The following is a 26503-nucleotide window of genomic DNA, read 5'->3' on the forward strand; positions in this document are numbered from 1 at the left end:
ATATATCTCGTTTGTTAAGTAATATTTATTCCCTTCTCGGATCTTTGATGGAGTTGAAGATTATATAATTGTAGTTACTCTCTACATTATTTAGACTCCTTGAGATAGAATGTTTAGCAAAACTTTTGATTCTCAATATTGTTTGTTATATTTATTTGTTATTATTGTATACAGTTGTATTTGGTTTAGTTCTGTCTTATTTAGACAAAAGGGGGAGATGTAGGGATAAGTCCCACCCCTTAGGGGGCGTGTTCGCCTCAGGCTAAAGTTTTCCTATAAATTTGGCGAGCGTGCTCCCAGCGCTCGCTTCTGCTTTCCTGGTCTCCGCGGGAACGGTGGTTCTGTAAGTCTATTCCTCCATTAAAGCTGTCTATATTTTGACAATCTGTCTGCATTCGCTTACGCCGTTACACTGTTTCTATCCTCTTGGTCTCTCACTCGATGTTCCTCATTAAATCCCACTTCTCTGCCCACTCTTTGGTTCCACCTTAATGCTGTCAACCGCCAAAATTTGAATTATTAGCAAATTTGTCTCTCTCCTTGGCCTTTGTGCAGAAAGCTGTGTTTTCCTTCTAACTGCCTGGTAAACATCGACAGTCCTCTGTCCTACCAATAAAACATCATTGTTTGATCTGAGTTATCATTCCTCTAGATCCTTGTCCTGTTTAACAGCATTCTCAGTCTCTCAGGCCACTTAGTTATCTCTGACCACCAAACCCCATGTTTTCTGCTTCCTTGTCCCCTGCACTTAGCAACACCTTAGGGTAGTAGTTCTCAACCTGTGGGTTGAGACCCCTAGCAACCATTTCACAAGAGTTGACTAAGATCACCAGAAAACACAAGAGATTTACATTACATTCCTAACCGTAGCAAAGTTACAGTTAGCAATTAACTGTAACTTAAGAATTAGCAATGAACATGATTTTATGGTTGAGCATCACCACAACATGAGAAGCTATATAAAAGGCCACAGCGTGAGGAGGGTTGAGAAGCATTGCTTTAGAATGTGCACCAAGCTGTACTTGGGTTTTCATGGGGCAGTTAACTTAGAGTCTAGCAGGCTTGTCTTAATCATCTTTGCTTGCCACTGAGTGTCCAGCAGGGTGCCCTACCCAAAGGAGGACCTCATTATTTGTTACATAAATGACTGTCAATTAGAAGTTTTAATGCTTCATGGACAATCTATCATAGAAATATTTCCATCATTAGTCCTAATATTTATTTTACCCTATCAAGTACTAAAATAAAATTTCATAATACAACCTCAATGATGCTATTTTTTCTCTTTTTTTATAGGAAGAGAAATAAGGGAAAGGTGCCCATAGTAGGAAGCCTTAATTTAACCCTCCTTCATAGATGGCTACAGGACACGGGATTCTCGTGTTTTCACAGCAGGTTTCAAGAATTTACATCTCCCCTTACTCATTGATTTTTCTGCTTTTTCTCTTCTTTATTTTTAACAGGTTTCAAAATGGAACCTATTACAATGACATAAGATGCTATTGATAGTGCATCAACCTGATTCAGCTATTCTCCTGCCCAGTAAAGTATGACTGCTGTGTGCACAGCCATGTAATGCATATCACTTACACAGACATTAGAAACCCTGCCCATCCATATGTATGTGTGCAGCCTGCAAAGTTAATAATGCCATATATCATGTGCACATAGGATGTAAAATGTACTTCAGAATGACAGCAGCTCATATAAAATGAATATTGTCTGACGATTAGAGGAAGCCAGGGAGAGATTTTTGTCTTTTCATATCTGTTCTCTCAAATAATAGAATTCCCTTATTCAATGTAGCTCATCCCAGCCTTCTTCTGTTCTCCACCCCCCTCCCCCATTTTGGTCCAAATATGCGCCTCTCTCCAGCTACTTTGGTCCACTTCACCGGCATGGATAACAAAAGAACTGCTTGGAGAAATGAACGATAGCAATTACACATTGGTATTCATGTTACAGGACTCACACTGGCCTCCTTGGGGAGTTGAACAATGAATATCCAGCATTAATTGCCATAGACGCCATGTGTCTGACCTTGCTGAAACATAATACACCGGTTCTTCCTAGCAAAATTATTTGCCAGTAGGAGATTTAAAAAGGATGATCACACAATTATATTGCTGTTTAGAATGACCAATATTATTAGTTTTTAAGAAAAACCAGTATACTTACATTTTATTAGAAATTGGGAGTTGAGGTCATAGTCATTTGCTGATTTGCTTAGCAGTTATGGTGATATCAATGCCTTTCTAGTCTTGTAAAAAAAAAAAAAGAGAGAGTAAAATACACTGATATCCATGACGGGTCTGTTGAAGCAATTACAGGGCATTTGGATAACACACTTTTACCCATGCAGGACGGCAGGATGCCCTTCTTTGAGTCTGTTCCTAATTACAGGTGGGTCCTGTCGGTACCAGAAGTGCACCAGCACAGCTGCCTTTGCAAACAGTTGACATCATCTTTAAGAGGAAACCTACTTGCTCTCAACTTTTTTTGCTCTATTCTTTTTTTTTAATTTATTTTATTTCAAGTCATCAGCAACAAAGAAGTTGGATTTTCTTATATGCCTCTTATAGTTCTTTTTTTCTGGCGGTATTGCTGGGGCTGGGTTACTACACAGTAAGAGTTTCATAGCAAATGCCCTGAAGTTTGTGTCCGAAGCTCAGACTTGGGCCCATACTGCTGGATCAGCAGTGAGCTTGCCCTGACTGAGCCAGGTCAGGCACTGGCCCTGTGCTGTGGAAGCTGTGTGTGCAGAAATGAATGATGGTTAAGCTTCTTGCCTGTTTAAAAAGGGACAGAGATGAAGAAAGTCAGTGCAGGGGCCCGTGGCATCAGGGTTTAGCATAGATAACATTCTAACTAGACATCCATCTTTTCTTGTACTCCTATAAAAGAATGTGTGATAAATTTAAAAGCCCTGCGATAGGTGTCCCTTCCCTCCCCCTCTGTGTATGTGTGTGTGTCCATCCAGGGAGAGTGGCAGAGTTTGACCTGAGCTATCCAATGGTTAGCCATTTGCCCACCCTTTAAAGCAAGCCTTGACTCATTTTCTAAGTGTTAAATGTAGTTACGCTGTGATTTTCCGATTTTAATGATGTTTAGGCAACCAACATCAGCCAGGTAGAAGACTGTTCACAGCATTTTGAAACTTTTAAACTTTCTAGTCTCCAAATCAAATTGTTCCTGAAGGTAGTTTCAAAAATAAACTCTTCAGATCCTAAATACACACACACACACACAACTTTCTTCTGTCTTCGTGGCCTTTTGTGTTTCCAGAGACCTTGAGCCTAAATTCTGAACTGATGGCTGACCACACTGCTAATTCTTTCCAGCTCTTTGAAGAAATGAAGTGAAGCTAGTTGGCTTCTTTTTAATCTTTTTCTTCTCCTTTCCTTCTCTTATCCATCACGCTGATCGACAATTAAAGCAAGATGATGAAGTGCCAATGGTTCAGGTTAAAGAGCAAGGCCAGAGTGTGCTGGTGCTGAAGAAAGTAGCAAGCTGTGGCCCAGCCCCCACCACGGGGAGTGCGGAGAGCGAGAGCGATGCGAGGTGAGAGTCCCCGCAGCCCAGGCACGCTCTGGGTTTCCTTCCCTTCCCTGCTCCCTCTCACTCACTCGCTCTGCTGCTGCCTGCCCTCCCCTCCCTCCCTCCCCTCCCTCTTTTCTCTCCGCCTCTCCAGCGTTCTAGCTGACTGCAGAGCTCTTAGCAGCCAGATGGACTTAGTTCCCTGTGAAAGGACCAGGATGGCAAGATCTTTTAGCCTTTAGGGGATGCCTTTGTTAGGCACCGTTCACAATGGGCAGCTCCCGCCTGCGGGTCTTTGACCCCCATCTAGAGAGGAAAGATTCCGAGGCGCTCTCAGGGCGCCAGCTGCCCTTGCCTACCTTCGATGTGCCTTATTTCAAATACATCGACGAGGAAGATGAGGACGACGAATGGAGCAGCCGCTCGCAGTCTTCCACGGAGGATGACTCAGTGGACTCTCTGCTCTCTGACAGATATATGGTGGTGTCCGGGACCCCGGAGAAGATCTTAGAGCACCTTCTGAATGACTTGCACCTGGCAGAGGTTCAGCACAAAGAAACAGGTAAGCTGGAATGGGGGCGAGGGCTGGGAGTGTGTGCGTGGGGTCTCCTCTCCCCAAATCAACAGCAGCTGGCGCCTGTCAGTATCCCCAGGGACGAGATCCCCACTGTTTGGGAAATCAGGATGGCTGGGAAAGCATATGCTTTGTGTGGCTCTCCCTATGCCTGTGCTGTTTGTTTCCATCCAGTAAATGGACACGTGTAGTTCTTGAGCTGTTGCCTGGGAAGGAGCTGTGGAAAGAAAATGAGGTGAAGGCAGATGTGTGTGGTTGGTAATTTTTGCCAAGTCTCACGTAAAGCCACTTGGCAAGAAGCCAGTATTCAATAGCTCCTGTGCTATGGAAAGCCCTGTAAGGGGAGGGGCTGCCAAGAGGCTTCACCTGGTCTGCAGGAAATGCTGAGTGCTGAGAGAAGCTTCCCTGCCCAAATGTAAGCAATCCCTGCAACCCCTCAGCTGCTACAGCAACTTCTGCCTCTTCCCAAGTGGTCACAAACTGCTGCCCAGAGCAAGGGTTGCAGTGCCCCATGTGGCACTGCTTCCCTGACCAGAGATCAAAGCCATATTGCTCAGGTGTCCTGGCATTTCGTTCAGCTGAAACCAAAAGACCATATAGCTTTTAGCTTTGCACGCCTTTGGAAACACATCTGACCGATGTCTTACCCATAATTTCTTTTCTCATAGAAGGAAGAGTGCTTGCTTCTCTGAACCAGCACTTGCAGTCTGTTTCAGCCCAGAGCAGTTAACCCAGTGAGCAGGCCTCTGGCAGCAGCCTGAAGTTCCTTGATCTGATGACTACCACACACATTTTGCTGCCACAAAGGCACCTGTGGCCCCCTCGGTGTGCAGCGAATTGATTGCTTTCAGAAAAGGCTTGCATAGTGTAGAGTAACTGGTTGAGTTTTGTACACAGAAGAGACTGAAATGCCAGCCTAGGAGCAAGTTTCCTAGTGTCCCAGTAGTTCTGTCTGCCGCTTCACAATGGATAGTAAGAGAAGCAATGGTGTGTGAATAGTTTAAAAAAACTGCATGACCCAACCATATATCTTAGGATATCATTGTAATTTAAAAATCAAGTTTTTATTTTGCATACAATTGAGAAAGAATAAGTTATTGCTTAGACACACAAAATAAGCTATTCTCAATAAAATAAAAGTATCCTTGTGGCACTCGCTGGGTTATTTTGTATCTCTAAAATTGACACTGTGTGTCTTTGAGCAGCGTTCCAATGCTCCGCCCGCAGAGTAATCATGAGATGCGTCCCCCTGTGTTGCTTGCCTTAGATTGTTCAGAAAAGAGCATGGGCAAGTTGTCACAGAAAGGGTAGGACTCACTGGGCAGGGTGATGCGCTGGAGGGACGAAATGGCTTCTGCTTCTTAACCTCATAAGCACAGACATTAGTTAACAATAATTTGTTTACTCCCCCCCCCCCCCCCCCCCGCCATGACTTCACTCAGTCTGTACATTCCTTTCTTTTAATCTCTTGTGCTTCTGGGGATGAAACCCAGGGCCTCCAGCAGACCAGGAAGTGTTCCACTGCTCACTGACACTGCAGCCTGTCCTGGCCTCAGGAACAGACTCAGCACTTGGGACTGGAGATGACTGTCACCTTCGTGTCTCTAACGCCAGGAGTTGTGGCCTATTTGAATGGAATACGCATATTCTCTAGTGACATTTATTTCTGCTTTCCTCTCAGCTATACTGAGCCTAGGGTCGCATATGCCTCTTCAGACAAACACCTAAAAACAGAGAGGTGCAGGATACAGTGGCTAGACCTTCGAGCCCTAACATAGGGGGTTCAGTCGGCAGCACCTGATTTCTTGCTCATTTATTCAATTTCAGTGAAGAACACGTGGACACATGTGCTTCTTCAAAATTTTCTAAAGACATTTGAAAAAATATTCAGTAATAACTTTTCTTCTCATCAAAGGAGAATTTCATGAAAATGAAAAAACCAGTTTTGGAGAAAGTGATTGATGTGTGGATATGAGAGGATCTTATGGGACAATGGCGTGGCTCTCTGAAACTTCAGGGAGAGAATGACCATGTGGGTTTTGTTGATAAGTTTTAAAGATATAAAATACATATATTCAAATGGTCTGTTCTAGTTTGAATACTAAATGTACTAAGTTTTTAAAGTACTGGACGTCCCTTATCACTAACAGGTGAGGACACCTACGTCAGCTGGGCAATGCCTCATAGCAGAGGTTCATGTATGAGAGTCTAATAGAGGTGCAGAAGCCATCTGGAGGGCAGATGGGGGGAATGAGAAGGGGCTGCCATAAAAGTATACGGCAGCGATTTTATGTTCTTGAGCGTCTCTCTGTGAGATGGAGCCATATGGGGCCCGTGTGGCCATATGGTAGCCCCTATACTTGGCCCCGGTGCTGCTGAGGGAGAAATGGCATAGGAAAGAAAGAGGTGGGCATCTCTGGAAGCCTGAATGAGATGTTCTGACATTCCCTCATTCCTGTACCCACCATAAGCTGGAAGAACAACCAAACAAGAGATGTTTCACACCTTTCTCCAGGGGATACCTACTTGTGGAAGTGTGTGTACAAGCCCCGGCAGTAGGCTCCAGACCTGATGATCCCCTGGTGTTGAACTGAAATGGAAGATGTTGGTCGGGGGAATAGAACAGAGAAGAGAATGCCAGGGCTCCAAGAGAAGGCTTTTATTTTTCTTATTACTTAAATCAATAATAAAACAGAAAAACCTCAACAATTTATGCACTATTTTATTACCAAATCAAGCTGAGTTTCAAAATTTTAGAAATGCTTAAACGCAATCTACTTAACAATTTTTCTAAATAATTAGATTCTTATGCAATCACCAAAGTGATTTCATGATTCTGCATATCTTACCTGTCTGGTTGATGTGTGTGGAATGACGGAGTGAATGGATGAACGAATAAATGGATTTAGTTTTTATACTTTTACCAAAGAAGAATAGAGAACGCAGATACGGAACACACAAACCACTAAGCACCTGGGTCTTGTTTTGCAGGCAGCTTTGAATTCTTCAAGCTATGATAAACTCCCTTCTATTTAGGAATTAGTAATAGTGCACCCAAATAGCAAGCGGCAGTGGAATCCACTGGAATTTTCAACATTCTTTTTCTTTTGCACATACTCTTTTATTCTTGTAGATACAAAAGAAGAGCCGAGTGTAGCCATTGGATATTTGTTTGTGATTGTGGGAAGTGATTGAAGCTGTTTTCAAAGACTTTCTTTTCTTTCACAGTTCAGGTTCTGACTTGAAACATTCAGAAATGTTAGAGAAAATTCCAGCAGTTTCTACAGCTCTACCTTTCATCTGCCCAGAAATAGGACAGACATCTCTGGGCATTCCCAGCCAGGGAATTACAAAGAAAGAAGAAGGAAATGACAGACACTCTGAGTGGAGGAGCTGGGGAGGGGAGGGGAGGACAGGTGTGAGCCCAGGCTGCCCTGCTGCGCACTGGGGTGCTGCTTCTACTTAACCCTTTTCCTCCTGCAGAGATTGAAGGAACTTCGGCCTCTAGGTGCTTCTGCAGAAACTAATGGTTTCTATTTCCAAGCAAGGGGGGAAATCATCTGGTGGGTTACTCCCCATTTCCTTATATTCATTTCCTAATTCCTTAGCCATCTTTCTGAACAAAGGCGCTATGATAACAGATTCTCTGGAAAAGCAAGCAAGTCAGCAGGCTAATAGGAAAGGAAAAATCTGCCTTGCTTCTCATTAGATCTGACCTGGTTTCTTTAAGCTATAGCTGCCTTTTCCCCCTTTAGTTTTATGAGGCTGTGGATCCGCGTGGTCTGTTAACACTCCTCTATACAGAAGTGTCTCGACACCCTGCCTTGGACAACATACATGCCTCCATGCTGATGGTTGATGGTTAAGCCTGGGAGTGAGGAAGCAAGTCTTGTTCTTCAGAGGCTACACCCACTCTGTAGTGTGAGGAGGGAGTACTGGGTTCGAATCTCAGTATTCTTGTTGCTGAGCCTAGTTCTCACGACCACTTTGTGGTTGAATGACCGTTTCCCAGGGGTCACCTAAGACTATTAGAAAACACAGATATTTACAGTATGATTTATAGCAGTGGAAGAATTAGTTACAAAATAACAATGAAAATAATTTTATGGTTGGGGGTCCCCAACATGAGGAACTGTATTAAAAGATTGAAAGGGTTGGAGAAGGGCTTTGTTGAGTACTGGACTGAGAACCCTGGTTAAATGAGGGCAGGGCCCTAGTTTTCTGTTAAATTTTATCTCCTTCCCTGTCAACAAGTTCATAATGACCTTGAAATGTAATTTTTTATAAAGAAATATAAAAATGCTTGTTGGACAAAGAAAGTTTTGTTGAACTTCTTCCTTGCTGAGCTTGCCTTCTCCGTGCAGGTCACCAGGCCAGTAAGTAAACCTAGCATAGACTCTGCTACAGCCAAACTGTTTGAGGGTAGACAGAGAAGCTTTTAGATGCTGTACGTTTTTCTGTGGTTTTATGTAACTGATACGTACATGACCTTATTGTGATACTGTTTTTTCTTTGTAGTTTAGACCAGGTTCTGCGCTAAGACTGACATTCTGCGCACTAAGCAGCCTCACCACTGCTAAGGCCACCTCCACAAGTCCCTTGCCTTTTATTTGCAGTGTCGTGTGACAGATTGACCAATGTAGTTTATCTGTAGCTGTATACAAGAGCCCTAGAGAAGCATGCTTAAAACAAATAGTACTCGGACATTGTGATTCAGCGGCTTGAGTTGGGGACTGCATTGTACCAGGTCCCCAGGCTGTGGTATTGTGCATCTAGTTTGCAAGCCTCTAAAGTAAGACATTGACTGTGCCATTCTTTTGAGAACCTTTTAAAGATCTGTCTGGGTCTGTAAGAGCAAGACCCCCATTCCCCTTTTGTCAACCTCTCTTTAGCATCCTCTCTCCAGGGCTCCATGACTAGCCTCCTGACCTCTGACCTCTGCCTATGGTCTCTTCAGTCTAACATAGTTAACAGTTTCAACTGCGCTGCTAGGCTTTCCACTGGATGGGGTTGAGAAAAGGACACACAGCTACTTGGTTTCTCACTCCTGGAATGATGAGGAAGCGAATGACAGAATGAACAAAATCCATTTGGGTTTTTACAGCTGTCCTTACACAGCACAAACCTCTGGGTGGTCCTTAGGTTTCATATCTGGGACTGCTTGCTTCTGTGGAAAATTATGTTTTAAGGCAGATGAGTACCAATCAGTATAGTAGAAAATGTGCTGAAATGGGTCCCAGGTCTGAGCTCCATTAGTAAATCAGCTGGAGACATAGAGCAGGCTATAAATGGTGAGCTCTGAAGTATTGTGTACCACGAACTTCTGCCCTTAAAGGACTCTCCTCTTCATTTGCAAAATATACCAAAGAACCATCAAATCCTAGATCTGATACAAGTAGCTGGGCTCCAGAATTATCTGGACATTAGAAGTGAGGCCACCTCAAGCTACTGATGCTGCTGCTCTGTTTCTAGAACCTTGTGGAACAGATTGTTGACGACTCTGATGCTTGAAACCCAAGGCTCAGTGGTCTGTATGTGGTGGGGATTTACATGTGTTTGTATCTAGCCAGCACAGGGAAACTTAAAGCTCCTCTGAGAAATTTCACTATAACAACGTGTCTAGTGAATACCTCTGATTCATCAGCTACCACCAAAACCCATTTACAGAGTTTTATTGCCAAACCATTTTAGGATATTCGGACATAGTGGAATGCAGGAGAGGAAGTCCAGCCCCCTCCCCACAGTGAAATACACACATTGTATCTTTATACTAATTACCCCCTGTATGCTCTCAAGTTTTAACTTTACACAAGACTTCTGTGTTTTAAAAAGTGCGCTTTCGTTCTTCAGCCTCTGCATCCATATGACTGAGTGCCTTTGAAAATGTAATTCTTTTGTTCTCTGTATAAATATCTTTGACTTACTACTATGTGGGCACTGTTTTCTTAGTAAATGCTATGGACATGGTTGAAAACAAAACTGGCTTCTTGTGTTTGTGGATGCTTATCTTCTGATGTAGTCAAACAAACAGTAAACAACATGAGGAAAGGGGCTGCACATTAAATGATGGATGATGGGTAATTGGTATTGTGGATGGTGGCTCCAGTAACTAATCCACATCTTCCAAAGCAAGTACATTGGAAGTGCTTTAGAGATCTTAAATATTAACATGAAAGCTTGGAACCCAACAAAATAGACTTAATTGAAATAGAAAGAATGTCTGATATGTATTTATTTAGGATATATGTTACTGTTCTGCAGCCTCTCTGAAGGCTAAAGGGACCTTCCTCCCTGGAAATGTTTGACCTTCTGAGACCGGGGAAGTAGCTTCCGCAGTCAGAGAACAAGGATGCCACTTGAGGCCTTTCTCAGCACTATGGAAGTGTCGTTTTCTACATATTGGGCTCTTTGCTGATGTGCATACTAATAAAAGTAAAGTCAAGGAAAGCTCCATCATTAGCATACGCCCCAGGTGCCACAGAGATGATGGAGCGCACAGGGATTAGTCGGGGCTTGTTTTGCCACAAAGGGCAAAGACATGGCCCAGCTATGCACAGTGACAGCAAAAATGTTTCCAGTGGTCTCAGAAGTCGGAACAATTGGGCTGCGATCAGCATGCAGCTTCTATTCTGCTCTAGACTGCTCTACTACACTTTTCCGTTTGGTTTGAGTGAGGCTATTTTTGATGTCGTGTTTAGTTTTTGCAGTTCCTTTAGCTTTTCTCCTAACTGCTAATGCAGAGAATGTGTTTATCAACCATAATTGAAACACTGGGACATTTTATAAATTCACATTAACTACGTGATGAGATAATTAGAACTGAGTAGAAATAATTCTTCTCAGTTGCCTCATTATATATACAAATATATATAATATATACATACACACACACATACACACACACAGGGGACTTAGACCACATGAAGCCTGAGGTCCCTGCAGACCTGAAATCCAGGGTTCAAAGGTTACTCAAAATGACAATTCATTTATCCAAACCTTGCCTCATTAGATGGGTCCTTGTGCAGAACAATTGTCCTCATTCAATGGACTTCGATGTTGAGGTGGAAGTTAATTAAATTGTGCCAGTGATTGAATGCACGTTTCAATCTAGAAATGAGCCCTGATGCACTCCTCGCTTGATTCCAAAGACATTCTTGTTAGAAATGGAATCCTGGTGAACAGCGTAATGGAAGGAAGCATAGTTCAACTCGAGAAGCCTCCTCTCCAGCACACAAGGCCTGCTTCCTATCTTCCAGGTCTGAGAAGGATGGCCACGTGGGCAGCTAACTAAAGATGTTCAAGAAAGAGAGGGTGAGAAGGGAAAGGAGGAAGGGAGAGAGAAATGGGCAGACAGACCAACCTAGACCTGAGCTATACGATGAGAAGTGGGGAGACACCATTTTGTCTGTGGATGTCGTCTAGTGTGCTCATCATCCAGGCTGATCTGTTCATACCACCTTTGAGCATGCAGTTACATATGGTAGCCAGGGAACCGATGCTTTTACACTGCCTGTAGACTGAGGGTTAATTAATTTCCTGTTGGTAATAAAGCAAGATGAAGTGCAGTGAGACTGACTGATCACAAGATCCTTAACACACACTAACTGGCTGTGAAAATGTGGTGTTTCCATGACAGTGTAGCACGTGAGAAAAGAAGCTGTTTCTGGACAAGGGCATGGTGGAGCAGCACACTTGACACAGAAATGGTGCCTGCTTAGATGGGCGGGGATCATTGGGAAGGTTTTGTTTGTCGTTGAGACAGGCCCTCAAATAGCCCAGGCTGGCCTCATAGCCAAGGATAACCTTGAACTTCTGATCCTCCTGGCTGTGCCTCTTGAGTGCTGGGAGAACAGGCATATGCACCATGCTGGTTTTATATAGTGCTGGGGATTGAACCAGGAGTTTGGGGCATGCTCACACTGCACTCTACCAGCTGAGCTACGTCCCTAGTCACAAGATGCTTGTTTCTTAAAACATTCTCATAAACAGTCCACATTTGAGCTGTGGTAGTTTATATCTGAAATATATTGTTAATATTATGAACAGCATCACCAAAGTTAATGCTAACTGTTAGAGTTTCAGCGGGTAGTTGGCAGTGGAAGGTAACTTATGCAGTGACTAGCCAGCAACAGCGGTGAACCACATGGAGAGGACATCTCATTATGCTTTTATGTTTATGATTTTCTTTTTGTTTCCACCCTTGCTTATTCAATGCCCACTATTGTAATTTGTGAGTTTGTATACATATTAATAAAATAGAAACTAAAACATTCAGTAATTTAAAATGACCATGCAGACAACTTCTATTTGTGTTCTATCAGAGGTTGTTTGTGAAAATAATCTCCACAGTACTGGTTTCTTAGTTTTGTGACGGACGTGGTTTTTAGTATGTCTAGAGCAGGGTTCACAACATCTAGGTAGTGACCCCTCTGGGGATTGACTGACACTTCCACAGGGAGTTGCCTCAAACAATGGGAAAACACAGATATTTACGTTATGACTGAAAATAATTTTATGGTTGGGTGGGGGTCAGCACAACATGAACTGTGTTAAAGGTCACAGCGTGGGGAAGCTGAGAACCACCGTTCTAAAGGAAAACTGTTTTCATATCCTGCGGATTTCTAAACAGATTTTTCTCAGCAAGTCCTGGATATTACATTGGTACGCTTAATGCTGTCTTTTACTAGGAACACATGAGAGTTCGCTTGAGTCTGGCTGTTTATATATTCATTTTTATGTGAGATATTTGTCAGGCCTCGTGGAGACTCTGAAATTCATGAGCCCAGACATTGTCCATAGTGAGCCTGGTGGTCCCCTCTTATCTTCAGAGCAGCAACTGCTGTTGCTTGAAGATTAGGGTATAGTTCAGTGGTTGATATGTTCATGTATGCTTGCCCAAGCATATCTGAGGCCCCCATTTCTCAAAAACAACAATCACCTGAAATGTTTTTAAGATAATGTCACAGGTTGGAAAAACAAAACTATTGTCTTCCTCTCTGTGTGTCTCTCCCTGAAACAGAGACGCATGTTGTCTTTCCATATGAGTGATGGGTTTAGAATGGGATTATCAGATTATCTTTCTGAATCTCAAAATGAATCTTCACCAGCAAAATGGAAACAAAAAATCTGTCTCTGTCTCTATCTCTCTCTGTGTCTCTATCTCTGTCTGTCTGTCTCTGTGTGTCTCTTTGTCCCTCTGTCTTTGTGTCTCTGTCTGTCTTTATGTCTCTCTCTATCTCTGTGTCTCTCTCTGTCTCTATGTCTCTGTGTCTCTCATCTCTGTCTGTCTCTGTATGTCTGTCTCTCTGTCCGTCTGTCTCAGCGGATGAGTGGGGCACACAGTCCTGTCGGTCTATTAGCTGATGGCACTTCTTTGATTGTAATCGCTGCTTGTTAATCTCTCATGGCGTGTTTCAATCAAATTATCACTTTATTTAAAGGACACAATGTCATGGAATTGCTGTAGCTGACAAGTACGTATCTAAAAAGAATAGTCTTTGTATGGGAGGATTTTCCCTGTTCTCTTCCCATAACTCATCTTTTCCTTATCTCTTTGGTCTAGCTCACTTTACCCATTTTCCAGCCCCCCCCTTCTCCTGCCTTTCTGCCCTCAGGCATTCTTGCCTGACAACTGAAGCCAGCCTTTGATTTCTGTTTGCAGCATTTTAGTTCCTGTTGGGCTGCCAATCCTTCCAAATCTTAGAAATAAATATGAAATTAGTCATGATTGTCAAGTAAGGACGGACAATGTGAAAAACAAAACCAAAAATTTCCAGAATATCTTATCACCATCTAAATAGTGTCAGAACACAATTTTCAGAGAAGTCGTTTTCTACTGCAGGCCTAGCGGTCTTCCTGTACTCAGCCTGTAAGGACAGGTGGCAAACCCGACTCCTACAGGGGCATCCCTCGGTGTGACATAAACATGCAGGTTAAAGTAGTGTGTCTAGGCGGGTATTTCTCCTGAGCACCCGGCCTGGAAGGGACCATAGCGACCGTGTGAGCCTCCACTGTTTTCCCTGTGTCCCGGGAGCAGATTTTAGTGTGTTATGATGTTATGAAGAAGTCTCGTAGCACACCACATTTTCCTTGGTTTTGCTGTCACTGGGCTGTTGGGTAGCAAGGTTCTAGATCTTGCACCTCGTGTCCAGAAGTATGGCTGTACAAAGGGAGAACGTAAACATGGCAGTGGCTGAGCAGCGAATGTGTGGGAAAAGTGCCAAAGCCCATCTCCAGCTCAGAGAACAAGCCCAAACCCTGACCATCATTTTATCCTAAATTTGGACCTTTCCTCATGAACTATGAACTCTCGGGCCTTGTTTTGGATTGACCTGAATTTGGTAGTTTTGCATGCCAGTTTCCATGAAACTGATAATTCCTGAAATAATTTCTGTTGATGGTGATTGGCCTGGCATGTATACCTCAGAGTTCTGACTGGGTACACACACTGTTTAAGAGTCTCTGGGGGCAGGGGTAATCTGTTCTCACTAAACAAGAAGACACACGGAGAAAGTCGCTTTTTGAAATCCATGGTACTGAGGTCAGTCAGTGTAAACTCAGAATATTAATGGCTGCAGACATGTTCCCTTCTTACTTAACTGAGGAAGGAACCTAAGAACCAGATCACATGTATGATCTTGTCCTTGGGCCTCTGAGAATTCCCGGTATAAGTGTATTACGTTTGATTAGACATGGCTTCATGCTGTAACAAAACTCTAATGACTTAAACGTGGTGTGAACCTTTCTCTTTCCTATGGAAACAATGTGGGGAAGTGTGTTGCCATACTGCCCCGGACCGACCTGCTGTCCGTGCTAGGGTTCCTTCCCCGTGCCGCTCAGATCGTCCTGCTGTCCGTGCTAGGGTTCCTCGGGTCGGCCTGCTGTCCGTGCTAGGGTTCCTTCCCCGTGCCGCTCAGATCGGCCTGCTGTCCGTGCTAGGGTTCCTTCCCCGTGCCGCTCGGGTCGGCCTGCTGTCCGTGCTAGGGTTCCTTCCCCGTGCCGCTCGGGTCGGCCTGCTGTCCGTGCTAGGGTTCCTTCCCCGTGCCGCTAGGGTCGGCCTGCTGTCCGTGCTAGGGTTCCTTCCAGGCAGCTGGCCCAGCACACCGGGATAGGCTTTCATTTCACTTCATACGAGCATGCCTGTCTTTGCAACCCCCTGTATACACATGTATACCACAGCCTTGGTCTTTGTACCAGTGGTTAGAACTTTGTCTCGTGGCCACATCCTTCTGCAAGTGAAGCTGGAAATCACGTTGCTTTATTTTGCTTTTAGTGTCTGAGGAACAAGGTGCCCAGGGGGAAAACATGTTGATTCTTAAAGAAGGATTAAAATAGCTTGTACTTTAATAAATGGAATAAAAGTAAAATCAAAATACATTTTATCATATATAGATATGCATATCTTCTCCCTCCCGTCTCCCCCCTCCAGGGGGTATCTTCCTACCTCAGCATCCTTGTTCGGAATTATCAGGGTGTGCCCCCCACACACAGTTGTAAGCTGATACAAGGGACTTGAGGCCACAGTGACACTTTTCTCTTTCCTTTTTTGGGGGAACATAAACATACTATGATTTAAAGCATTTAGAAAGTCTAAAATAGTTTAGAGTCGATTGGCCCTTATAGTCACCTCAACAGTGAATATTTACACATAGACATGTCCTCTTAGTCTGCAATGTTTACATAGCTGCTTAGTACCTTCTTGTCTGATACGGGCCATTGGATTATATTTAAGAATCCACTCAAAAGTTAAGTATTTTTATAAATGAGATATATAGATGGATGGATGCGTGGGTGGGTGGGTGGATAGGTAGGTAAGTAGGTGGGAAGACATATTCCTTTGTCAGGGGCTTGAATGTTAACAATGGCGTAAATAAACTTTGTGGGAGTAGCTTACAATACACTATTTCATTATCTTGTGACATTTCAGGAAAGACGTTGAGGTCTGCTCCCTGGCACAGAGTTCTCAAGCCCATGTAATGGCCTGTATGATAGGGGTGAAAGGAGCAACTTTTCAGTATTTGGTCTTAGTTGCTGGTTCCGAAGAAGAAATTAGGAGACCTTTGGATCTCCAGAGTGGGAAGACTGGCGTGTATATGGCTGGAGGCCAACGGCCGAGATAACTTCAGGATGGAGACTGGTCACTAGAAAGACTGAGACCCTTCAAGCATGAAGCTAGAAATTAACTTAATTACCAGTGTCCTGTAATTTTTCCAATCTTACCTATATAATGAGGCCTCCCTAGAACTCTGGCTCACAGGGTGGGGGGCTATAGGTTGATGAACACAGGGACTGTGCTTTGAGACCAGGTCTTTAGTCTTTCATCTAGAATACTGTTCATCTCTATCTGTTGTGTGATATTTTACTCTTTTGGCTTTATCACCCAGCTCCCACATAAATCACACATGGAGGCTTGTTATTAGTTATAAATGCCTGACCTTAGTCTGACTCATTACTAGCCGGCTTTTTTTAACTTAAATTACCCCTACCACCTTTTGCCTCTGAGCTTTTATCTCTGTTTCTGCTCACCTTTCTCTCCTTACTCTGTGACTGAGTGGCCCCTAATGTCCTCCTCTCCTTGTTCTCTTGCTCCTCGCTCTCTCTTTTGTTTTCTCCTTCTACTTATCCTCTCTGCCTGCTAACCCCACCTATCCTTTCTCCTGCCTCTCTATTGGTCGTTCATTTCGTTATTAGGACCATCAGGCATTTCAGACAAAGTAACACAGCTTCACAGAGTTAAACAAGTGCAGCATAAACAAAAGTCACACACCTGAAATAATATTCTCCAACACCTATCTGTTGTACCAGCCACTGTAATGAACCAGAAAATAGATCCCTTAGTTGAATCAGTAGAACAAATGATCAAATATAAAGAGGTATTGAGGGGATGGTGGGGAAGGGATCCCAGTTTATAGCTAGTTAGCAAATGTACAATCAACAAGTTGGGATTTGTGATTAGAGTCTGAAAATGAGCACACTTGTAGGATTGACTCTTAAACTGTACTGACTCTGAGTGGTTACTGTCATGATTAACTGCAGGATACCTGGCTGTACCAAGAGGAGGAAAGTAATTTTATTCTTTAGAGTAAAGAATTATATGTATGTGTATGATAAACATGTATGCCATGGTGTGTGCGTGGAGGTGACACTCATGTGGGCTCAGAGGACAACATTAGGGAGCCATTTTTTTCCTTCCATCATTACATGGTATCTCACTAGCATTTTTTATTCTGTTGTATTTTCTATTTTTATGTCCTTGGTGGCATTTGTAATGTATCACCACCAAGAGCGGTAGGATCCCAATATTAAGAGAAAGTCCTACAGGTGTTGGTAACTTTAAGTGGTTTATTCATTTTGGAACAAAGCAAGGTAGGACGGGGAGTGTGGCTCAGTGGTGTTGTGCTGAGCATATGTGATGACGTGTTCTGTCCTCACCCAACCACAGGACACAGCGTGTGAGATGAAGATGCTTAGTGTACTTTCAGTGTAAGAAGCTCAAAAGGGGACATGCGTCCTTGAAGATATCTTGTTCAGTGACAGGTGATGTGTGTCTAACATTCTGTCTCCCCAGATGTTGAACTGGGGGGCTCCAGCCATAGCTGAGATGAGCAGATACCACGGCTTTAACATGGAGTTTAGCTCCTTTGACTTAGGGGAGCGTAATCGTGATTCATGCTCCAGGACCTGTAATGCTTGTGGAGAAATCTATCTGGAGGAAAGGTTGATAGTGTGATTTGGGCTGTGGTTGTTTTGGTTGATTTGGTTTTTTTGTTTGTTTGCTTTTTCCTAGACAAGTTGTCACTACATAGCCCAAGGGGACTTTGAACTCTTGAGCCTCCTGCCTCTTTTTCCTGAGTGTTAGGATTACAACATGCACTATCATACCAAGACACACATGATCATTCTCCTGAGTGCTAGGATTACAACATGTATTATCATAGCAAGACACACATGATCATTCTCCTGAGTGCTAGGATTACAACATGTATTATCATACCAAGAAACATGATTTGGCTTTTGAAAAAAGTTTCTGCCTTAACATTTTGAGTTTTTTATGTAAACATGTAGTTGGCCAATTCATATACTTTGATAGCATTTATGAATTTGCATCGGTCCTTCCATGTGATCGTCGATTCTGCCTCTTTGTGCACACACTGGCTTTCTGTCACATGGCCAGGAGCAGGTGTGGGTCCAAGTATACTTGGGTTTTCTAGGCCTACCACACATACAGAGTGCTGGCAGCAGGCAGGACTTGGGTGGGGCCTTATTTCACTCACAGTGCTGACTATCTGTCATCCCAGGGCTTGAAGGCTAGTTCTGTGGGTCCTTTAATTAGCTCTCCAATCAACCTCCAAAGCCCAGTAGGCAGCTTTGCCTCCGACTCAACAGAGAGCATGGTTCTCAGCCTTGAGTAATAGGGATTCAGAACCTGGTTCCCTCCCAAACGTTTTGTGACTGTAAGCCACAAATCCGCCTTTTACCTGTGTCTGAAGCAAAGCAACTGTCCAATATGGAAAGGCACTCTAGTAACCGCTGTGGGAATAGGGCATCAGATGTGTTGGCAGGGTTGGGGGGGGGGGGTCACTGTCTTAGCAATAGTTTAACACAGGCAACGCATTCAATTTCAGTGAGTTGGAACTTTTCAGTTTGTATCAGATGTTGTGCTATATTATGTGAAAGGTAGATTAATAGCTCTATAGAAGACTCTCTATTTTGTGGCTATCTTACTGAAACTGCCAGAAGTCAAACATGTCTCTCCATTTCTAAACTCTGAGGAAAATAACCACTCTAGTGGCCCTAATTTGCCAGATTCAAAAATAAGTAAGTAACATTTCTTTTTCTAAAATGCAATGCTAATGCTTCCCAATGATCAGAAAAGGGATAAAAGTCAGAATGGTGGTAGATTTCAAACTTTAGAAAGAGGCTGGTCATGAAAATTCTTCTTGGCGCGTTAGAAGTAAAAACATCACACCAGGACCTGAATTGATTCAAGTGTTAGAGTGGTTATTAATTGCTTGAAATAGCCATGTCTCAGACGTCTAATTTAAAATATTATGTTTAAATTAATTTTTTTCTGTTTCCTGAAGCTGCCGCGTGTTTATTTGTTAGGCACTTAGGAGCACAGTGTCTTTGTGAGAGGCTGATGACAGGGCCCTCAGTAGCTCAGCACAGTCAATGATGTTAGACCCAGAGACTCGTGCAGCCAGGATGCTAATTTTTATCGGTCATTGCTGACAAATCGGTATGAAAGGTCTTGTACCCATGACACTTTCCATAGCCCTATCTGTGTGGTTACGTGAAATGTTGCTGCATTGATCATGAAGATATTTTTCCTCCTGACTGCATCACGAATCTTTGGGGAGAGGCAGTGTGGTACAGCAACAGCAGGTTATGAGAACAGCCTTCATTCTTTTTCTTGTGCTGCAGTACATCTGCCTGCTTAGCCAGGAGCACCTCCCCAGGGACCCCAGCCTAGCCCCAGCCCACAGCCCGCCCAGGGGCCTGGAGGGCTCTGCTGATCCACCTCTTCCTGGCATTCAGAAACTGCATTTCCAACCTCTATTCTTGGTTTTTAGTATAACTACTTCCCAATTCTCTGTTTCTCTCTTCTCTTGCCTTTTCCTCCCATCGCCTGCACATGAAAGCCCACCCTGCTCAACCCTAGAGCACAGCTTGTCTTTCCCGTGGGCGTGGGGAAATTCATGCGAGCCTCAGGCATCTTTGCGTATTACTCCTATTGCTCTGGCCTTTGCTAATAGCTTTAGTCAGATTACCCTAGGAAATCCAAGTGCCACATTTGTAGAGGGAAGCTCAACTCCTTCCCCTCCGTCATGGCACTCCTGATGTGACTGGATCGGTCCATCAGAAACTTCCTTGCCACTCCTTGCCTCAAAAGTCTGTGTTTATTCCCTGTTCCCTGTGCAGTGTGCCCTAGGATCCCTACCAGCATTCAGAGGCCCCCCAGGAATCAGCTCTGACCTACTTTTCTAGGCCTACTTTGAATTAGACCATGCTGCCTTTCGTTACTATTCGCTGCCATGCCGTCGATGCAGCCTTACAAACCACCTGCTCAACGATCGCACTAGTCCTCCTGTTGCAGGTCCTGGGATTACAGGTATGCACCACCACGACAGCACCTTTGCCTTCATGACACTTTCTGAGCCTCCCAGGAAGGTTGGGAAGCATCTGCATAAGCCACAGATTCTAGCTGTGCCCAGACACTGAAAACAGCTCATTGCACTGGAGCGCAGCTACACAGAGGGCTCTTACCCCACCATTTGCCATGTGCCCCATGCACATTCTTCCAGGACGGGTGGGGGTGACTCTGCATGCTGTGCTCTGCCGTGGTCCTTTCAGAAACATGCCTAAAGGTAGTGTGTGGATTTGATGGTAGTTAAGAACAAAAGAGCAGTTGTAGTCAGAGAAAGAAAGATGGGATTCCTTAACAGTTTTTCAACTTAAAATAAAAATGTGCTTGATTATTTGAAAACCAAACCCTGTCTGTAGAAAGTCTCTGTCTTTTCAAGGAATTTGCTATAATGAATGTGTGTGTGTGTGCATGTGTGTGTGTGTGAGAGAGAGAGAGAGAGAGAGAGAGAGAGAGAGAGAGAGAGAGAGAGAGAGAATACATACCTAAAATCAAAATTTGTGGGAAATTATAAAGTATGCAGGAATTGAATAAAATTTGAAGCTGTTGAACAGCTGTGTTTGGAGACATCCGTGCCCTTTTCGGAAATGTAATAAACACTGGAAAAGAATCCTGCCTGTCATGGCATAGCACCTATGGTTCAAATGCAAAGCATGAATTTTTTTTAACTTACGCTTAATCAAATTAGAACATGTATTTTGGCAGTACCTCTAAAAAAATAGTAACATTTCAGGACTAGAAACAGGGTCTTTCACATGTAAAGCTTTTCTTGGGTCCTGAAAATCAAGGGTGAAGTAAGGTGTATTTCAGGATGCTTTAAATCCCACTGTTTCTGAAGTAGAAGCACAGGTGCCACAGCACTGCTGACGATCCTCAAGGTAGCCGAGTCAGTCAGAACTGGGTATCCCCGACCTCGAGGAAGCTGAGTCCGTCAGAAGCTGGGTATCCCCGTTGCCGTACTTGCGTGAAGCTGCCGTGGGCATTTCCTGTCATGACCGTTCTCTTGCTTGCTTGGCAGTCCACGCTAAAGATGAGTGTTGTCGTTATTGCCGTGTGGTCTGCATCCAAGTCCTAAAGACTTCTGTAATTGCTCCTAAGTAGCCCTAACCTCCTGATGTTAGTATGTTGGGTGGTTTGGGTTTGATTTCTTTTATATTTTTCACACACAAAATGAAAACTTACCCCTTTGGGGTAATATTTAGATCCACTTCATTAACTCAATTATATTTACATAACAACCCCATAAAATGGTCTTACCAAACCTCTTACTGTTCCACCCTGATACGACTATAGAGACTCAAAAGAGATTTCTGTTGCCAAAGAAAACTGACTGTGGTGAACAAGGAAATGATAATCTATTCTCATTGATACATAAAAGAAAGTATATTCATGTAAAATCAAACCAAACTAGATAATTGATTTCATGTGCCTTAATATTTTATTTTTTAATTGAAAATTTTTTCATACAATATATTTTGATTATGTTTTCTTTTCCCCCAGTTTTCCCAGTTCCTCCACACCTCTCTACCTACCCAATGTTATTTCTCTCTCTGACACACACACACACACACACAAAGAAATCAAATAAACAAAAGACCAGTAAGAGACAATAATTGCCAAAACAAAGCAAAATAAAGCAAAAAAAAGTCCACAAAATATACTATTGAGTTTGTTTTGCCTTGGCCACTACTTTGGGACCTACTCTGAAGTTTGTCTTCTGTCCGCAGTAAGACTCCACTGGAGAAAACTCATCTTCCCTTTGCCATCTGGTATCAATGGCAAATAGCTTCTTGTTTAGGATGGGACCCCATGTCCCTCCCTCCTCTCATTGCTATAAGAACCTGCTTGACTTGAACCTGTGAGTGTTCTATGCATTCTTATGTTCATCAGTCCTGTTGTGTCCTAAAGACACTGTCTCCTTGGAGTCATTCATCACCCCAGCTCTTCCAGTCTTCTTGCACCTTAAAACGTCTCATTTAGGACTGAGTGATCTGCACATTGCCCAGTTGTGAGTCACTGTGTTAATTTCTGTCTGTTGCAAGAAGAAGCTTCTCTGATGAAGGCTGAACAAGTCATGATCAATGCATATAGCAGTGTCATTAGGTATCATTTTATGGTCACATTTATTCCTTTAGCAGAGGTAGTTTTTAATCTAGGCCCAGATTCATGGCCACCTTATTGGTGTCAAGTATGAGGTTCTTTTGCATATTTATTTTATTGTGGGGGGGGGTAATTAGTTTTTGTTGTTGGTGTGATATGGTATTCCCCTCTGAATGCTGTGAATATGATTGCTTAATTAATAAAGAAAACTGGCTTAGCCTGATAGGATAGAGTAGAGCTAGGTGGGGAAAACTAAACTGAATGCTGGGAGAAAGGAGGCAGAGTCAGGGAGAAGCTATGAAGCCACCGCCAGAGACAGACATGCCCAAACTTTGCCAGTAAGCACTGCCACATGGCAATATACAGATTCATAGAAATGGGTTAAATTAATATGTAAGATCTGGCCAATAAGAAGCTAGAGCTAATAGACCAAGCAATGATTTAGTTAATATAGTTTCTGTGTGATTATTTCGGGAGTCTGGCACTTGAAAAATGAAAAAGCAGCCTTTCTACAACAGTGGTGTTTAGTTTTTGTTGTTTTCTTTGTTTTGAGACAGGATCTTGCCATATAGCTTTAGCTTTCCTATGTAGACCAGTCTGACCTCAAATTCATAGAGATTTGCCTGCCTCTGCCTCCTGAGTGCCCAGCTATTCCTTAATTCTTTTTAAAATAGTAGTAGGTGATAGGAAAAGCTCTGTGTTATATCAGTAAACCAAATCATAGGCCTGGATTTTAGAGCCTTCTCTGCCAAGGCTGCAGATTTGAAATGCATAGTTGTCGAGTTACACACTACTTAAAACCAGAATTCCTTTTGCCTCCAGTGTTAATCATTATTTGAATGTAGCTTTTATGCTATAAAAGGCAAGTTGAAATTTTTTCTGGTTGTGGTAGTGAATGCCTATACTCTGTCTAGTACTTGGAGGTTGTAGCAGGAGACCAGGGGCTCAGAATTTTTTTCTTACACATATAACTTGAGTCTGAAGCCAGCCTGGACCAAGTAACATGCTGTCCCAAAATACAAACAACCACAGAGTTTTAGAAAACTGCCTTGAAAATACTTGGGGGGGGGGGGAAGCTGGGGATATAGAGAACATACTTAGCTTGCATGAGGCCCTAGATTCGGTCTCCAGCACCGTACCCTAATACAAGCATATTTTCTTCTGGAAGAGGGCAGAGGATATTCCCAAGAGTTTGGTGATGAGCCAAGAACTAAGGACTATATTTAGTGATTCAAATTCTAAAGAACAGATTTCTCTGCATATTAATAACTAGGAATTTGTAGTGTTAGAAATCAAAATGAATACATCTCTCTATCAGAATGTGAGTATATAAATTGGTTTAAATGGAAGATGCTTTCATGAATACAAAAGTGCTTCTGCCTACATTCTTAAATCACTATTAATTCAGCACTGTGTAATATAAGGGATAATTACTGTGCTTTAATATGGATGCTAGTGGATGAGCTAGTCTTTCTAAATAGCTATTGTTGGCTAATAGTCTTGGGGGAACCATTCATACAGCCACTGTAGCTCTAAAAAAAATCTCTAAGTACCAGTGGGACAGACGTTTTTGAAGCATGGATAATATAAAATAAAATGCACTTTTATTTCAAGTGCATCATTTTGATTATAGTTTTTATTCATATCACTCAATTACATTCATTATCTTTGCAGCAAAAAAATAAAGGACTGCTTGTTATGTGAAGGAAAAATTTTCAGAACAATGCGGTAGCTAAGAAAGAAAGACTGTGATTGGTTGTATTGGGAATCTGATCTATTTACTGGGATGTTTAACTGTTCTGTTCATTAGAATTTTAACTGGAGATGGTTTTATATGGCGTTATTGTTTTTGTTTTAATTAATATTTCCATGGCAGATAATTAGATAAGAACTGTTGAATATTAAATATGGTCATAGCTTAGAGGGAAATTAGCATTTCTGGGTCAAAGCTTTTCACAAAATATTGTGATATGTGGGCTGATTAATTGCATTGAAAGCCAAATAGGTTGCCACCATCCAACCAGCCTCCAACAGTCACTTGGTTCATTAGCTAAGGTTTTTCGGCATGGAATGGCTGCTTATGTCAAAGTTAATGGTGTTCTTTTTAATATTAGCTACTAATGGAGTAAATCTTGATTAGAAAATAGTTCCTACTTCATTAGACCCAGCTGAGTATAAGACTATCTTACCCTGTCTGTCACATCAAGCATTTTAAGTGTCAAACCTGAAATTTAAAAAGTGTGAAGTTCCTGACGGGGTTACCTGGTGCTTTCCGAGTCTTGGTGGCTCCTACTTGTAAGAGTTACCGAAGACCTCAGAGCAGGCTACTCCATTGTCTGTGCCGTCTGTGCCTTGCAGTATGTGCCAAAAAGAGCACCTTAACTTCTAATCATATCAGAGAAGTTAACAGTTTTTTACAAGAAGCTGAAGAGATGGTGCAGTGGTGAGAGAGCTTACTACTCTTGCAGAGAACCTGGGTAAGGCAGTTTTCCACCATTCATTGCTAGTTCCAGGAGATCCGTCCCTCTCCTATCATCTGCAGGCACCACACACACGGCATACATTCAAGTCAAACACATAAACACATAAAATAAAAAACACTTTAAAAGAGCTCTTATCAATCACTTATCATATTTTTAGTATATATGGGGAAGTATTCCAAAATGATAGCTTTCAGGTGCATTCCAAATTACATAGGTTTTCAGACATCGTGGATATGGCTGATTTTAATTTTGAATATTTAAAAAGCTGTAATAGAAGTCATTACATATGCCCAAATCTTTCATTATAATTACTAATCTTTAAAAACAGGCTGTTAGGTTAACTGGTTTGGGGCTTCTCCTAGCCTTTATAAAGAGAGCTGAGGGGCTTATAGCCGATCTGTCAATACAGGCTATGTACTGTCTGATTAGGTACACACTGTGTCTTTTTATGCTAGGCTTAACTTTTACCCAACAAAGCCTGTGCACACCTATTTGGAGCCTTTAAAAAAAAAAACAAACAAACAAATAGAGTTAGCCAGGTAGTGATGGCACACGCCTTTAATCCCAGCACTTGGGAGGCAGAGGCAGGTGGATCTCTGTGAGTTTGAAGCCAGCCTAGTCTACAGAACGAGTTCCAGGACAGCCAAGTCTCCACTGAGAAACCCTGTCTCAAAAAACTAACAAACAAAAGTATTAAAATAAACAGACAAGCAAGTCAGGTTGGTGATTTGCTAGCGTGTTGCAGTGTGACAGGACTTGAAATTTAGGCTTGTAGTGAGTTTTAGATGCCATTGGTCATATTAATTGTTTTGATAAAGAACATTATGCATTAGAAAAGTCTTCCCTTCACTGCTGGGAATTGAAATTAGGGCCCCGTATAAATTATAAATATTTTGTTAAAAATTCTACTATAGTCTTCATTAATCAGCATCTTTGCTCACTTTAATGGCTTCTTGCAATGTGAAAGCAAACTCCGGCTGGGAAGATGGCTCTGTGTGTAACAGCACCTGCTACCTGAGTATGCAGGTCTCACAAGACTCCCCAGTTCCCATGTGAAAACCAGTACCTAGGGCGGTGCCTTAGTCAGTGTTCTGTTGACCATGCCAACTCTTGTAAAAGAAAGCATATAGTTGCAACTGGCTTACTATTCATCATCAGCATGGCAAAGAACATGGTGGCACACAGGCAGACGTGAACCTACAGAAACAGCTGAAAGTTCTCCATCTGGATCCACAGGCAGCAGGAAGAGAGAGAGCCACTGGACCTTTTGAAACCTCCAAGCCCACCCCCAGTGGCACACTTCCTCTGACAAAGCCACACCTCTTAGTCCTTCTCAAATAGCACCTCTCCCTGATAATTAAACATTCAAATAGATGAGCCTATGGGGGCCATTCTTATTCATACTACCACAGGCAGAGACAGGACCAGTGCTTCTGGCAGCAACCCCAGCTCCAGGTTCTGCAAGAGACCCTGTCTCAAGGAAATATGGTGGAGAATGATAAAATAGGACATCTTATGTTCTCCTCGGACCTCTGCAGGTGGACACGCACATACACACACACACCGCATGCACACATACAACACAATACATACACAACACATACATACACCACACACACATGCGGCGAACTCCCTGACCAGCAGGAAAGAACAGCCACCAGACGA

At 42.8% G+C, this 26503-nt stretch overlaps 1 protein-coding gene across 1 annotated transcript in view; it reads left to right on the top strand.

Moving 5' to 3' along the window:
- Nucleotides 1-26503, top strand: part of Rapgef5 (Rap guanine nucleotide exchange factor 5) — a 236313-nt gene that overhangs the window by 162958 nt on the left and 46852 nt on the right. The window contains exons 10-11 of the mRNA XM_050120850.1: nt 3437-3561; nt 4011-4099. Coding sequence (XP_049976807.1) covers nt 3437-3561; nt 4011-4099 — 214 coding nt within the window. The remainder of the gene's footprint in view (nt 1-3436; nt 3562-4010; nt 4100-26503) is intronic.

The sequence above is a fragment of the Alexandromys fortis genome, unplaced genomic scaffold, assembly GCF_014885135.2.
Source record: "Alexandromys fortis isolate MF-2015 unplaced genomic scaffold, M_Fortis_MF-2015_v1.1 scaffold_182, whole genome shotgun sequence".
NCBI classification, from domain to species: domain Eukaryota; kingdom Metazoa; phylum Chordata; class Mammalia; order Rodentia; family Cricetidae; genus Alexandromys; species Alexandromys fortis.